Source organism: Myodes glareolus, chromosome 15 (assembly GCF_982192425.1).
Source record: "Myodes glareolus chromosome 15, mMyoGla1.1, whole genome shotgun sequence".
Taxonomy (NCBI): domain Eukaryota; kingdom Metazoa; phylum Chordata; class Mammalia; order Rodentia; family Cricetidae; genus Myodes; species Myodes glareolus.
The window spans coordinates 30,434,568-30,452,083 of NC_142040.1; the positions used below are offsets into that span (position 1 = coordinate 30,434,568).

At 41.7% G+C, this 17,516-nt stretch overlaps 1 protein-coding gene across 5 annotated transcripts in view; it reads right to left on the reverse strand.

The window, feature by feature from the left end:
* The window catches only part of Mast4 (microtubule associated serine/threonine kinase family member 4), a 582,754-nt gene that overhangs the window by 403,406 nt on the left and 161,832 nt on the right, over positions 1-17,516 (reverse strand). For all 5 annotated transcript variants that reach the window (XM_087896863.1, XM_087896864.1, XM_087896866.1 and 2 more), the window contains exon 2: positions 14,094-14,247. In XM_087896863.1, the coding sequence (XP_087752989.1) occupies positions 14,094-14,247 (154 nt within the window). The remainder of the gene's footprint in view (positions 1-14,093; positions 14,248-17,516) is intronic.

The following is a 17,516-nucleotide window of genomic DNA, read 5'->3' on the forward strand; positions in this document are numbered from 1 at the left end:
AGGGCTCTGGATAATGAAAACGAGTTGAGAGAGAGAGAGAGAGAGAGAGAGAGAGAGAGAGCGGGCCTGGCAAGTTCAGTGTCTGGGCAAGGGACAGGACTCCTACTGGCATGTTCCACTAGAGGAGATGGCAGGGGTCTCTCCAGAGCCATGAGGGAAGTGTGCTGTGAAGGGGACGCGGGAGGGGAGATAGAGGTCTAGAGTGTGAGAAAAATTAAGACATGCTGTTCCCATCAAAGGGTTTCCTTCCTCCCTCTCTCCATGGGAGATGAAATTTACTGCTTACACAGGAGACTGAGAAAATAAGGCAGGTGTGCTTGCATACCACAGGACGCTTGCTCAAGCTTGAAGCCCAGTGTAATATTCTTAAGCAGCGGGGCCTTAACAGATAAGTTTAGTAACAGTCGGGTATCATGGAAGCCAACTCTCTCCAGACTGGGGTATTTATCCATTAATGCAGGTTTTACAACTCGATTTGTTTTTACATTCATTTATTTCATGTGTTAGCGTCCATGTATGCATATGAACACACATGACATGGCACACATGTGGAGGCGAGAGGACAACTGATGGAGTGGGTTCTTTTCTTCCACCATGTGGAATGTGGGGATGAAACTCGGGGCAGGGGGTCAGGCCTAGGGAGAAACGCCTTCACCTGCTCAGCCATCTCACCAGCCCCAGGCATCACAATTTTAACCATAATATTATCAACTTAACTTTCCCAACCCCCCTTCCCCATTTTATACTGTCGGCTCTAAAGGAGCTACACAGTTGTGGTTCTAATAGAGAATATGATGTCATTGGTCTCCTTTCCAAAGCTAAAAGCATCTAATTTATGAAGGGTCAAAGAAACAGGCTCTGCTATCACAGCCGGAGCACAGTCAATTTCTTCGGCATGGAGACCTTGTAGACACTAAGAAAAAGAGAAGCAAATGGAAGCAAGCTTGTGAATGTGAGTCCCTGGCTCTGTCTATCCCTCCCGCTACCATCACTCAGCAAAAGAGAAAGAACCCAGATAGAAAATATCAAAAGAGCACCTTGAGGATTTCTCTGCCCCTTTTAAATATACCAAACTTCAAAATATTAACATTTCAGAGACTGCTGATGTTCAACTCATCCCAGCTACTATTCACTGCCAAACACCACCCGAAACCCATATTCCAGAAATATTATTTTTATGAAAATATGGGAGGGAGATGCAAAACAATGGACAGTAAACGACAAAAGGAGCACAATCATGCTTCTACCAAAAATATCAATGCCTCAAGTCAAGCAGGATGGTACGCACTTTTGCACCTGTGATTCAAGCCTGCTCAAGGCCAGCGTATGCTACACGAAGACATGCCTCATAGAAACAGCTTTCTAAAGTGCTAAACCACAATTGGTGTCTTATACTAAAAGAAACTTCAAGAGGAAACAACTTGAATTTTTGATAAATGGATTGAGCAGATTGCTAAATCCTCGGGAAGAACCAAAGTCCATTACGTGCGGGAACCACCTAAATCACGAGCAACACCTAGAACACAAGAAATGCCTAGAAGGCAGAAATAACTAGGACAAAAGAAATTAGCAAGAAGGTGGAATGAGGGAGCCTCAAGCACTCTGGATTTAACATTCTACAGATTTTTAGCTACTTTATGTTAGATTTACTAACCTATCTGGTGCAGACAGGCCCTTATAGAAATACTTAGATGCACACCATTGCTGTGGTACAATGGTTTGTACCCTGTCAATTGTATTTTAATAAAATGCTGATTGGCCAGTAGCCAGGCAGGAAGTATAGGCAGAACAACCAGACAGGAAGTAGAGGCGGTGCAATGAGAACAGAAGAATTTGGGGAAGAAGGAAGTCCCATTCTGCAGTTGTGACCCAGCCACAGAGCAAGCAAGATGTGACTGCCTTGCTGGAAAACGTACCAAGTCACGTGGCTAACAAAGACAAGAATAATGGGCTAATATAAGCTGTAAGAGTCAATAAGAAGCCTGAGCAAATGGGCCAATCAGTTTATAACTAATGTAGAACTCTGTGTGATTTCTTTGGGACTTAACGACTGTGGGAACTGGGCAGGACAGAAACTCCTCAGTTAACACACCATCTTGAAAAATCACACCAGAACAAACTTTAAACCACCAGTAGACACTTTCTTGTTTGGTGGCCTTCAACTGGATATATTGGATATGGGCCAAGACAGCAAACTTGTACATAAACATGTGTAAGTTGCCCAGGAAGTTATTTCTGTCCCAGTGGAATTTCAATGCCACACTAAGCACAATCTGGGTCCCAATCTAACCATTTCCTCTACAAAGAATACTTCAAAGACCTACTGAGAAACCAGACTTCCTGCGAAAAACATCATCTGAATCAGCACTCAGGACTACACCCTAAGTTTTAAGTTTTTTAAGTGTTATCAGGTACATTTTGCAAAATGATTTCTGAGGGGGCCAAATTGGTCTCTGGCGCTCCTTCACATTCAAAGAAAATAGCTCTGGCTTTTCTTTATCCTAGGGAAATGCAAGCAGTACTTCAAGTCCTCATCAGCTTCTTCTCTGGTCCCATCACTCCTGACCTCTCACCTCCTGCATCACTGGTGCAATACAGCCAAAGGAGAGATGTGCACTTCCGTGAGAACTGCATCACTTGTTTGGGAACATGGTGCAGCCACTTGGCAGCTCAGGGCTGGGAACTGGGGTGTGGGCAAGCAAGTTAGAAAGGCAATGACTCCTCAACAGGCCATCTGCAAAGGCGACGAACGGTAGCAGAAGGCTCTGTGTCAGTGTCGCTGGGAGGCAGCATCTGCCAGAAGAGCCAGCTGACAGCTGCGTGTCCCATTAAGTCTAGGTCTCAGGAGATCGTCCCCCTGATAAGGAAAAACTACAGACACTTTCACAAATGCATCAAAACATTTGCCTTCAATGGTAAATGCCTGGATGGCACAGAAAAAACCCAGGACAGAAAGTGGCACCCATTCTGTGAAGACTACAAATGGTTCCAATGGCTTCTTAAAACTGGGTGCTCTTGCCAAGGTGAAGATGCCAATACGGTCACCTCTAAGTTTCCCAGTGATTTCCCAGTCTGAGCACAGACATCCTCTTGCTGATGGACCACACAACTTTGTACGCAGTACAAAGGGGCAGCACACAACTCAGAAGAATCCCCGCCCTTGGTCATGTGCCTTCAGCAGAGAGACTCTGTAAGTACTGAGAAACAGAAGAGCAAATGGAAGCCAATGCATTAAGTCAGCAAAATTGTGGATGTGAATCGTGTGTAGATCTGGCTTTGCCATCTCTCCCACAATCACCACCAGCCAAATGGGAAAGAACCTAAGTTGAGAGTATCCAAAGAGTACCACAAAGATTTCTCTGCATCTTAGTTTCAAAATATACCAAACTTCAAAATAATCACACAAAATAATTTCAAAGACTGCTTCTGAGCAACTCAGTCCGTCTACTACCCATTGCCAAACAATGCCCAAGTCCCACGTTCCAGGCTACTTTCCAAGATTCCACCATCTTTGGCTCAATCACTGCAGAATGCCACCATTGATGCTAAAACTTCTTCCCATTTCTACATAGCTCAGGTCTGCCTTTCCTAGCATGCTCCTGAATAACTCTTGGCCAGGGCTGTTATCTGCCTTCAGTGGGACTAATGCTCCCAAGAGACTCATCTCCCTAGAGTCTGAACCTTGTCAAACACAGAGTTGGGATTCACTTCCCATCATGCCTTAGACTGTAAGAGGGTTCCCAATGCTCCCAAGAAACCTAAATTCAAAATTCCTTCCTATTTCCTACCAATCATTTCATAGTCTTCTCTCCCCATCTCCCAGAGAACCCTTCTAACATCCTCCCAGGTCTCAATACAATGAACCTCAAAACTTATTAAACTGCTTTGACTTTTTTTTTAAAAAAAAATAGTAAGCTCATTAAAATCAGCAATAAGGAAATGGACATTAAAAATTAAACTTCTTGACAACCTACAGTCCCCTCAAGCATCACATTCCACTTCTCTGTCCCTACAGGTCTGGCATATCATATGCCAGAGTCTAGTTCAGTCCTGTGGGTTATGATTCCCCTGGGGTCAAACGAACCTTTCACAGATCTCTCATATCAGACAGCCTGTATATCAGATATTTATATTATGATTTATAATGGTAACAAAATCACAGTCATAAAGTAGCAAGGAAATAATTTTAAGCCTGGGGGTCATTACAACATGAGGAACTGTATTAAAAGGAAGGATGAGTTGTATGATTCCACCTGATCTTCCCATTCACATACCCTTTCAGATTTCCAGGTCTATGTGGGTCCCACAGGCAGTTCCTTGGCTTACTATAGGTATACATACTTGCATGGACCCAAATGTAAATAACTTACAGGCCTTTCAGGCTTTATTTCCAACATTTCCACCCACCCAATTGCAAAAGTATTGCATATCTTGCACCAGGATAAAGTTGTAGAGAACCACCAATCCTTCCCCCTCCATGTTCCCTTCCAACCTCCACATCTATGCTCAAACTCAAGGATAGTACCAGAACACATATGTTGCATGCTAGCCCATCTCCTGAGTCTACCAGACTTCATTCTACCTAAGCCATATCCAACCTTCAGGCTGAATATGGCCAAATATACGTGTTTCGCAATAACCTGCTGTGATTACATCAGACTGGAACTAACAAAAGAAGTCCACAGCTCCAGATATCATCACAAAAACATAAATAATATGAAAGATCAAGGCTGCATTCTCTTGAAATCCACTAGTCCTTCAGAAATGCTTGCCAATGTACGTCACCTAGATAAACCCCCAAAACACAGAATTTAAAAGAGAACAATCAAACTTCATCAAAGAATTCAAGGAATTTAGTGAACACACACACACACACACACAGAGAGAGAGAGAGAGAGAAAGAGAGCTCAAAGAGAATAAAGGCCTGAGTGATGTTCGAGGAAACAAATGATGAAAACGACAGAGACAATTCAGGATTTGAAGACAAAATTTAATAAAGACTTAGAAACACTGAAAATAATTCTAGATGGAATTGAAAAACTCAATAACTCAACTAGAAAACTCAAGGGAAAAATTTACAGGTAGAATCAATCAAGTATAAGAGAGACTATCAGGACCCAAAGATAAAATAGAGGAACTAGATGAAATAAGCAAAAAATATGAAAAGTTTAAAAACACAGGAAAATAATACACAAGAAATGTAGACACCATAAAAATATCAAACTTCAAATTATAGGGACAGATGAAGGAGAAGAACCCCAGGCCAATGACATAGACCAACTCTTCAACAAGATCATAAAAACGTCCCTAAACTAAGGAAAGACACACCTATACAGACAGATACAAGGTGCACACAGAACACCAAACAGAACACAAAAACAAACAAAAACTTCCCACAACATAGTTAAAAGTATACAGAACAAAGATTATGAAAGCTACATGAGAAAAAATACAGGCCCCATACAAACAAAAACCCATCAGAATCAAAACTGATTTCTTAATGGATAGTTTGAAAGTCAGCTTGAAGCAATGTAGCAAAATCCCTAAAGACTATGAATGCCAAACTAGACTAATGTACTCAGGAAAACTATCTGCCACAGTTGAAGGAAAAGGAAAATTTTTCCATAATATGAACACTAACAAATTTATATACAGCTGATCAACCTTTAACAAAATACTGGAAGTGATACTTCGGGTTACCAAGAGGAATGAACATGGCCAAGAGACTATAGAAAGACTATAATTACCACTGACAACAAAAATAACGAAACAACAATACAATGACGGCAATCAACACAAACCTTTTGAAAATAGCTATAACTATTAATGGCCTCAATTCTCCAATCAAACGACACAGACTGCCTGAATGGATCAAGAAACAGAATCCATTTTTCTGCTGTCAACAAGAAACTCAGCTTTAAAGATAGCGCTACCTTAGATGGACAAAAGTACTCTGGTCAAACGGGATGAGGAAGCAAGCAGATGTTGTTATCCTATTATCTGACAAAACAGACTTCAAACTAAAACTAATCAGAAAAGATTTAAAAGGACACTTCATTCTAAAGAAAGGAAAATTTAACCAGGAAGGTATTATGATCCGAAACACATGTGTTTCAATCCCTGATGTACTCAATTTCATAAAAAGTGTATACTGGTATTACAGACATAGATTAACAATAATCCATTAGTAAAGGGTGATTTGTATACCCCACTTTCTTCAATAGATACGTCATCTGGACAAAAAATAAGAGAAACATCAGAAGTAAATGGCATCATACATAAATGGACTTAACAGTTATCTGCAACATGTTCCCCACAAACACCAAATACACATTCTACTCAGCAGCCCATTGAAGCGTTTCTAAAATAGACCATATTATATTCTGGAACACAAAAGGAACCTTAACAAAATCAGAAAGACGGAAATAACTCCATGTGTCCTTGCTGACAATATGCAATAAAATTTAAAATAGTCGGCAAACGAATCTCTAGTACGTACACAAAGTCACAGAGATTAAACAACTGGATGATGATGGGTCAACAGAGAAACCAAGAGAAAAATGTCACCCTCTGCACCCCCACCAGGCTCCTGTCTCTTTCGCCATACCATCCCAGCTCACACCTTTCACAGTACAAGTTCTAGAAGAGCTATGGATATTATTGTTTACCCACGTATTTGCTTTCTCCAATTCCCTGTTTCCTCTTTACCTACATCCCCCTAGCATATGCCTGCACCCCCTAGCAGATGCCTGCAACCCCTAGCAGATGCCTGCACCCCTAGCAGATGCCTGCACCCCTAGCAGATGCCTGCACCCCTAGCAGATGCCTGCACCCCTAGCAGATGCCTGCACCCCCTAGCAGATGCCTGCACCCCTAGCAGATGCCTGCACCCCCTAGCAGATGCCTGCACCCCTAGCAGATGCCTGCACCCCCTAGCAGATGCCTGCACTCCACTGCTCTCCCCAAGGTCACTCAGTAACCACACTGTTAATTCCAGTGACCTTTTCTTATTTTCACCTTTGTTTGCTTACATGACATGGTCTGACATGATTTCCTCAAAATGATGATTCTCTCATTTCTGTGACTCCACAATCCTACTGGGCTTATGAGTTTAACATGTTTCATGGGTACGTCAAACCAAATTCCTGTCCTATGACCTTATTGAAATTTACTTCTCCCCAAACTCTTCGACTTGGTGGGTGCTACCCTTCCTTTGCCTACATGTATCTGGACTCTAAGCTATAGGACAGCAGGCTCTCATTTCCAAGAATGCTACAATACCCACCTTAGGGTAACCTGTGATTAAATGATAATCCTGATAAAAGTATGTAGAGAGAAGTGAGGATGTCTCTGTCAGCCTGGCTTTCTCCTTTCTTTCCACCTTAACCAAATGGAAATTGCATTGTAAAAGGCCAGTAAGAGCCTACCCAGAATGTGGAATGTGAGCATGTAAACCACCATAAAGAGAGTAATCTAGCCCAAAATATTTCCCTTCAACAGTTACAGTGTAAGAAATAAACTGCCACCGTGCTGAGATACTGTTACTGTTGGCTTAACTTAAGACAGAGACATTGTATCCCAGTGAATAGTTACTAAATACTATGGGAGCTTTAATTTGAGTATTTTCCGATTTATCAAATAAGCTAAGGAACCCATTAAGTGACTAAAGAGAGACTCACTCACTCTAACAAGATGACCTCCAAGCTAACTCTAAAAGGGAAAAATGCTCCTTGGGAATTGTGTTGTTTTTCTTTTCTCTCTTCAAGTAAGATGATTAAAATATTCCAGAGCTAGGCTGGGAGTTTAACTTGGGGGTAGAGCATTTGCCTAGCATGCTTGAAGCACTACAAAAATAAGATAGTCAGAAAGAGAGACAGGCTTCATTTCTAAAGTCCAGGAAAGCAAAACTTCTCCACTTTCCCCAGTGATACAGAACATTCTAACAAGTTTTAGAAATACCAGTCAATACTGTCTACAAGTTAATCCGTTAATGCTATGCACACATTGCATTCCTGTACAATCTATGGGAATATATTGATCCTGCTTTTCTTTATAGTCTAAATGACCCAAACATCCTTTAGAAAACAGAAGTGACCCCCTCAGGAAACGGAGCTTTTATTCTGGTTGTTAAGGTTACAACACACATGACAACCGGGGGATGCAGGATATGGAGTGGGGGCAAGGGAAACCACTCATTTGTGTATCCAGAAGGCAGGATTCAAAGATTCTCAGGTCTGCAGCTACCAGGTTGTGAACTGTCAGGCACGATACCGTGTATCTCTGCCCAGACTAAAGGACCTGTATACTGATTAAAATAGCACTTTCCTTCCTCATCAGGGGGCTCCAAAGCTCAGTCACTGTTTACACGCTGCTCCTATCTAGTTAGCAAGCAGCAGGCCATGAAGACAGAAAACATTAGCTTAAAAAAATATCAGAACATGATGGGCATAGTAAGCTGAGTCTATTGTTTAAATGTCAGCCCTGAAAGAAAAAAATAAAATCAGTGACCAAACTATGTTTATTTCCCCCTTTTTAATCTAATACTCTGGTGATACAGATCTTTAGTGTGGGAAGAAGAATTTCACAATTTCAAACATGGATATTATTAATTCAAAACATGGTACAACTACAGGCCTTCTGATTTTTCCTTTGTGAGGCTTTGTCTTTTCTAAATCATCTACACTGAACACATACTTTGATAATTCAGAAATAGATATTTTTATCATAAAGAACTGCTTTAAAAGACAGGAGCTAATTATGGTGGACTGAGTCATTGTCTTAGCATTACATTCTACATCCTCGCACAACAACCAGAGTGAAATGTGCGTCCACAACTTGACTCATTCTAACCAACAGAAAACTAACAGCACAAGACTTACAAATGTTTGAAAAGAGTTTTCACAGACGAACTTCACTTCTCATGCCCCTGACCCTATTACTTGTGTAGATGCTGATCTGAGAGACAGCGGACCAAGAGCAGATCAGATTCCAGGCGAACACTGTAACCATGCCTACTAGAGCTAAAATAGGGTTCCACATTCCAGAACCCCCTCAGCCATGTAGCAAGAAACTCGGAGTTGTCTGCCAATGAGCATTCTGAGAGTGTATGGCATGAATATTGTTGACATAGATCGCTGAATGATGCAAATGAATAGTAACAACAACAAAAACCTTGGGGGAAATTTTCCCTGTGGATTGAATTGCAGGGTATAAAAAAGACCAGCGCACCCTTCACACGCCTGTATAAGGGAGCCTGCTTAACCATCAAGCCAGTTTGGAGAAAAATTCTTTAGCACAGTAGTTTTCTTCCCCCTTACCAAATATTCAATTGTTTAATTTTAATTATAGGAAATCTTATGAAGCATGTAATAGTGTGAGAACATTCAGCAACAAGATTTCACATTAAATATTATGACCCTGTTGCAGTGTTCAAATTTATTTTTTACAACATGATTTTCAATGTTTACAATTGTTTTCCACTCTGTATATATTCTATAACATGTTTAGTCAATATCCTCTTGGCAGATATTTAGATGACATGTAATTTTAATTATTATAAATAGAACTGCTCCAAACATCAGTAGTGCTAATTTTCCACACATATTCATGACTGCTTGCTTGCAATGAATTCCCAGAAATAGAATTGCTGGGCTAACGAATGTATGAAAATAGAGGTTTTTTTAATATGCATTAATTACTCAGATTTAATTTACTTTAATTAAAGGACTGGGAGCCCTACAGATTGAGTCACATTCCCGGATTCCAAGTAAGCAAAGCTTTCCCTATCTAAAATTCATTCTAATTAATCCTGCTGGAATTTAAAGTTTATTTAAGACCTGCTGGGTACCTGCTATGCTAAAGTGCTTCTGGGTGGCTGTGCGCCTGCCTGGGCATAATCCCTGGCTCTCTGTTCACAAGCACCACGCCTGTGCCTCAGTGTCCCCAGCTCTACAACAGGGCTGAGTGCCTCCCTGTCTCGTGAATTAGATAAGTCAATAAATGTAATTCACTGAAAGTATCCCTGCCCTATTAAGAAGAATATTTTAATATTCAGCATCATTATGGATAAGTAAATGACTAGATCACAAATTTCCTGCTGAAAACTAAAAGTTTAGTGAATTTTTCAGTTACAATTAAGCAGTAATGTTTTCAAACTGTAAGCTAGGCCTTCAGAAAGTATTTTAGCTTAATTAGGTTCTGGCAAGAAAGAGTCCAGGCTGGCCTCGAACTTGCTATGCCCGTAAGGGACCCAGACCTCTTGGTCCTCCAGTCTCCACCTCACACCTGGCAGTTCACTGTTGTAAGTATAACACTACCAAACCAAAAGATCCTGGGGCTGAGCCAAATTCAAGCGATGGGAAAGTGGTTGGTCTCTGAAGTAAGATACTAGGCCAGGCATAGGGTTCTGGAGGCAAAACCAGCTTTCTCACTGCATGCTGAGCAACAGCGTATGGCACATGGTGACGTCACATGATTAGTGTTGCCTAAAACTAGAAGGCAGTTTGTTTTTGAAGATCAAAAACAATGCTTTCTTCTCTGAACCCCAATACCCTTTACTTGTGCAGGCAGGACACCACACAGATCTAATACTTTAGTCTCACATCCTATAACAAATCCTGTAACCACAGCACTCAGGAGGCTGAGGAAGAAGGGTTTCCTGAATTTAAGGCTAGTTTGGGCTACACACTATGTCCCAGGTCATTCCAGACTACAGGGTGAGGCTCTGCCTCAAAACACAGAAAAAGATTTTAAAAAGCAAAAATCAAATCAATGAGGGCATCAAGCTGACCTTAGCAAGTTTACCTTCTTGCACCAACTCCAAAGCCCTCGTTTGGTTATTCACAAAGATAATGCTAACAGCTGCCCGTTGCTAGGCTACGTGCTTCATACATGTTTCCTTAATAAACCCTTACCTAAGCTATCTAGAGGGCCAGTTACCGGTGCTTTCTCCCACCCCCAATGTCCCAACTTTCAAGAACCTCTTTTCCAAAACAGGCTGTTGTTCAACGGTTGTTTAAAGATCTTCTAAGGATGATTAAATGTTTGGTTTTTTTTTAATGATCTCACCTAAGATTTAAGGTCCCAGAATAGCTGTACAGCATCCAAACTGTATGAGGACAGACTCGTTAGAGTTGCTAAGAATGAGAAACAGGAACGAGGTGCAATTATCCATTCTCAAAAAGCTAAAGGCCAAGTTCCATGCTCCGAGTTGTACTGCTGCAATATCTTGAATCGTTTGAAACTTTTAATAAACTACTTGGAAAAAACAAAGGTGAGACTAATTACTACCCAGCTGTCAAAAACAGTTCAATTAAAACAAACTTTTTAATTAAAATGACTAAATGGGGTGAATCTTAACCATCAGATTTTCACTTCCCTTCCCATCGGGTAAGAGTTCAACCAGGGTGAGACTTAGCCCTGACTTCTTACGAAGGTGATCTGCCTCTGTGAGTGGAAAGCAAGAACGGTCCTCACACACAACAGGGAGAAGTCAGCAGAAGTCTATTGAAAACAATGGTTTTTGAGACAGGGTCTTGATACATAGCCCAGGCTGGCCTCGAACTCAGAACCTTCTTGCCTCTGTCTCCCAGGGCTTTTATGACATTCATGCACCACCATGCATGCAAAGTGTAGTTGTGTGTGTGTGTGTGTGTGTGTGTGTGTGTGTGAGATACATGTGTCACGTGGCTATGCTCACACATCTACATGTAAAGTGTCAAAAGCTGACAGTAGCGTCTTCTGCTTTGCTCTCCATCCTACTTTGAGACGAGGACTCTCGCTGAACCTGAAGTTCACCAATTCTGCCAGACAAGTTGGCAGCAAGCCTGGGACCGTCCTTTTCCCTTGTTCAGTGCTGGGAATAAAGATGAACGCTTCTTCCACATGGGTGGAAGTACCTCCTGCTCCCACAGGAGCACTTTACCGACTGCGCCATCTTGCCAGCTCTGTAGCCTTTTCTTTTTTCCTTTCCCTTCTTCCCTGGGCCTGATCCCCTCCCTCCACCCCGGCAGTGTGACTCTCGGGCGAACTGCCCCAGCTCTCCTGACCATGTGGCAGCAGTATTTCCTTTCCTCAGAAATTCCATTACCAGGAAGTCAAAGCCCATAATTCTAAAAGAAAAAAAAAACATAATTCAAAGTATTTTCCAGACCATTTATGAATCGGCAGGCAAAACTATCCTATGTAGACAAAACTTCCTTCAGGGCTTAAAACTAATGATGTTTCTTCAAAATATTTATGTTTAGAAGAAAAGATCACTAAAATGAAACAGAAAAATATCTAATCTGTGATGTGTTAAAGTTGAGTTCATCACGAAAGATTAAATGTGAGTCATTTGTAGGGTATGCTTTAACTTATTTTTGGCTTTTTTTCAAAGTAGAACAAAAGTTATAAATAAAAGTATTTAATGTAATTAACATATTTGTATAAGATACAAATATGCATAGAGGTTATTTGTGGGGCTTCTCAGATTTGAGAAAACTTCACTTTTAGATGAAACATTTTCATCTCCACTTTGTATCTCTAATACATATTTTTATGTTCAATAAACACATAAATATACAGACTCACAGACTACAATGGACACATAAATATACAGACTCACAGACTACAATGTTCTTCTCTTTGTTTCATTTTCATCTTTATCTCTTTCTTTTCGTGGTACTGGGTTCAAACCTAGCGTCCATGAATGCTTAGGCAAGCGTCTATCACTGAGCCACGCTCCAGCCCTCTATCATTTTCAATGCATGCTCATAATACAGAATGGCTAGATCAGGGTAACTGTCAAATTTCTAACCTCCAGCACACAGCACTCCTGTTAGGAACATTCTAGATCCCTCCCTACTTTCACTTTAAAAATGGAATTCTTAAAAATGGAATTGCTGCCAATCAGTGGTCAACTGTGTTACAGAAGAACAGTTATTTTTTTTTCTGTCTAGCCTGCCAACTGTTCTCTCTGCAAACCCTACTTCCCATGCTCTCACCCTCACTCCCTCACAGGTGGTAGCTTCCATAGCTCACTCAGAAGCAACATGCAATATCTGCTGCTGTGCCTGACTGAAACAGTTAGATTACTTACCTGCAAGTCTGTGTTAAACACAGGGGGAGAGATCTGATAGCTATCACACAAATGAAGATATAGAAGCACTCAACAGAACATGCTCCGTGTTACCTACATGCTATAGAGCATGCCATATGTGGTTTCTAAAGATCAAAATGTTGAATGATCCAAGACTGGACCCAATATGGTGCTACTGGGAAACGGTGACCTGGAAGAGTCTCACTGCAGGTCTTCAGGTCACTGGGGTCATTCTCCTAAAGTGGCGCATGGAAGCCAGTTCCCTCATCTTTCTCTCTTTACTGATCAATCTTATTCCACTGTGTGTTTCCAACCATAATGTGTTGATTTGCAATGAAGCCCAACGAAACCTCTTTTTATAATTCAATTATCTCAGGCACCACTAGAGTAATAGGAAGCTGACAGAAAATACAAAAGAAAACCACAGTATCATAGGACCATGGGAAAGACTAAATTCACAAAGACTGGCCAGACCACAGGCTGCTGAGGATGCACACAAATCGCTCTGCTTTCCTACTGCTGGAGGGAGTATACAGTGGTTGGATCTGGGTATCCTGACAGTTATGAACACTCACTATTGATACAATAATACATACATATCTCTACAGGTATGCTAAGCAATGGAAAGTGGACACAGCACACAGACCGAGTGGCCCATGTAACACAAAACACTTAGGATAAATCTCATCTACATTAGCTAATCGACAGTAACCTTGGGGTAAGATGTATGTGTGTGTGTGTGTGTGTGTGTGTGTGTGTCTGCATCTATACTGGGTACATAAACATTTTATATTTTGATCATGCCGGTAGTAACACCAAAATATAAATTACACTAAATGCATTTGTGTATGTGCAAAATATGACCAGGTCATTATATATAAATTATATTCCATAAACGTTTACTGCTCAAGTTCTCAATTTAAGCCACTTTCCGGACTAAAGGATCTGCAGGCAGGCTTCAGGATCCTGCAAGAGAAGCACAACTCCTCGGCTGACCCAGGTCACCTGGACTCACCAGTGAGGGCTCCTCCCAGGCTCCCTCGCCGCAGCTGCTTCCCGTCGGCACTCAGCTGTCTCTTATACTTCAGCGACTTTCCAAGGCCACAAGCCACGTCTGGGTTGCTGCATTTCCGAAACGGCATGGGTGGCGGAGACAGTATGTGGTCGAGCTGGAGAGAGAAGGGCGGTGTCATCAATTCCGGGCACACTCAACACAAGGGCTTCTCAGGCTCCCCTCTTTGCACCTCCTTTCCCAAACACACTCCATCCAACCCCGTTCTTAATTTTCCTAGTTTGGAAAGTTCTAGATTTCATTCTTCTGCCTTCCTTCTGAGGAGTACCAGGTTTTGAAGGCAGGTCACAGCACATGAATAGGCCCTGAGATTAAGTTTAATAGATTATGACCACAATTTTTATTGCAGCTAAATAATTATCAAATTCCAACATGGGCTGAAAAAATGGCTCAATCAGAAAAGTGTTTACCATGAAAACATGGAGCCAAGTTTGTTCCCCAGAATACATATTTTTTTTAAACAAAAAAGCCTGGCATTGTGGCACAGGCTTGTAATCTCAGCCCTGGATGGGTGAGATTGGTTTATGGGCTTGCTGGCAAGCCAACCTATCCTAACTGGAGAGCTCTGGGCCAGTACCTGGAAAGTGATTCCTGAGGTTGACCTCTGGCATCCACATACACACACAGGTACACCCAACCCACCACACACACACACACACACACACACACTGCAAACAGGAAGGTATCATTTCATCACTGAATTATACATGTATGCATTGTATTCCAGACCCCTATATAAAATATGTACTTCTGTGGACCACCCCCATATGAAACATTGCTATATAAAAACAGATAAATTTCATATATTGCTCACACATATACACACACAAGAGAGGAATTTCTAAGCACCGAAGCCCTTAATGGAAATCAATACTCCTTATATCACTCTATAGCTCTTCAGAAAAGAAAGCCTGTCACAAGAATCAGAGAAACCGAAGTCACTTCAAGAGACAGCTTTCTGCAGAAGGATCCCCTGGGCTAAAACACTCATGTCACGATCTGCCCCACTTTCGCGAGAACACCTTCTAGACCTTAGGAGAGCAATACCTCCTAAATGTTCACCTGCAAGGAGCAATACCCGTGTGTCTTCTAAGACAGTTATTAAGGACAAAAAAAAATTTCTGTGCACATACGTGTGCCCTTCTCACTATTAAGAGCCCCGAAATATTTACAGAGTGTCACAGAAATTCCAGATGCCACACCAAAGGGTCAACTTCATACAGTTTAAAAGGCAGGATAAACTTGGACAGCACAGCTAAATGCCATTTTAAGGGAGGCTTCACCAAAATCTGTTTTGTTTTCGTGGGAAAAGATTGGCACTCGGGTGTCACTATCTGGTTTGTTTTTAAGACTATCATAGATGTTCTTGTAGGAGGAAGCCTGTCAAAGGCTAAGTCATCCATTTGTCTGTCCGTGTGCTATGGTACATTCAAAATCGCTGCCTAAAGAAAGCAGTGCCTGCTGCTGGTACTCCCTCCCCACACAGTTGAGACTGAACCTTCAGTGGTTCAGCGTCACGAGATATGAGCTTTCTCTCAACCTCGACTGTGTTCGTCAGCAGCACGCAAAGGACTTGGAGCACTTCTATTAAGAACCATCTCCGTCTCCCAGACACTTGCAGTATGTCACTGCCAGCTGGTGTTTTAGTGAGAGGACCGTGAAGAAGGAGCAGTCCACCCCCTCCGGGATCAAAGCCACATCAGGAGGGGAAGGGACCCCAGGGGAGCACTTCTCAAAGAAACAGTTCTTTCAAAGGAGGAGCTGTAGTCATCTGAAGGTGTCAGCCCAGGCTGCTGTTCATGACATTAAGTGTCCACTTACGGGGCCTCCAAGGAGAGATTCCTGTCTAGCCTTAAACATTTTGCCCTTAAATCTTACTCCTGAGCGACTGATGCAGTGCCCCATCTGTAGTCCGAATGCAGCCATTACGTCAGACCACACAGAGGATATTGGGGTCCTATTGTTCCCCATTGTTGGTACCACTGTATGTCCTTACTCATGTGTCTTTTTTAAACTGCCAATTTATTATTATTATTATTATTATTATTATTATTATTATTATTATCTTGCACTGAAAATTTTCGGGAGAAAACTTGTGCCTATGTAAGTACAGAATGAATTAAGTGGGAGAATGAACATCCTCTGTCTGTGTACCAGGGCAGAAATGATATCCTTTCCTCATTGGCTTTCACTCCCTTCCCCAGTACAAACAAGCATGTGCAGCCCTACCCCCCTCACAGTGTCTTCCCAATCAATACTTTAGCATGCCTCTTCGAAGAACATAGATAATCTCTTAAACTCATCTCTTTTATAATCTACATATTCTTATACAGCATCTCCAATTTTTTGGATTAAGGTCAAATGGAAGAGCCAGGAAAACTACAAAATAAGGCTCTTTTATGCAGACTTAATAGTAAATTGCTCTTTTCCGTGGCTAGGAAAATTGCAGCCACAAGGTGGCAGTGTACCATAGACATTCAGCAACATGTTCCCATGCCAGTTCCTACTAGTGAATGTACAAAGAATGAGAGACCGCCCGCCCTCAAGCCATCGAACGGGTTCAGGTCCACTCTACTTAGCCATTTTCTCTTAATTACTAGTGGCAGCTGCATAAAACACAAATATTTATTGTTTAAGGTCCATCAGCTTCTGCTACCCGTTTTTCATTCCCTTGCAGAATTACAGTTAATTACTCTGGGGATGAGTGTTTTATCACAAAACAACAGAGGGTAGAAAAGAAGTAGAAGATGGGGGTGGGGGTGGGGGGAAGAGGTCTTTCCTAAGTAGGAATAGTATGATCTCCTTAGATATTTTCAACAGTCACAAATGACAAGGGACATCTGTGGGGGGGAAGAGAAGGAAATTAAAGACAAAGTGTGTGTGTGTGTGTGTGTGGAGAGAGAGAGAGAGAAAAACAAGCTCCTTTTTCCATTACAGAAATGAAGTCCACAGGCCGGATTTTCCATCAGAATCACAGCCTCAAGAGGAGACTACTATTTTAAACCCGGGAAAATTGAGGCAGTGACCAGTGAGGGCTGGAAATGTCTCAAAACCAGGAGAAAACCTATAAAGAGAACAACACTCCCAGAAACCATTTCCCTCCTCTACCAGTTCACACTCCCAATAGGGCTCTCTCTAAACATATCATTTTTCCAAATTTTCTGCATTGTCAGTGGCTTTAGTCTTTCTATAACAATTAATCAAAGCTTCTCAAAATGGCCCGCTGCAGCCTGGCACTTCATTTTCCATTTTTTGCTGGGATCCCAACACTCACGATCCCTTAAAAAACACTTCATCACACCCTAGAGCTGACGGTACGTATCAAATCTGTCACTTAGAACATGGCCATTTAACTGATCTCCATTT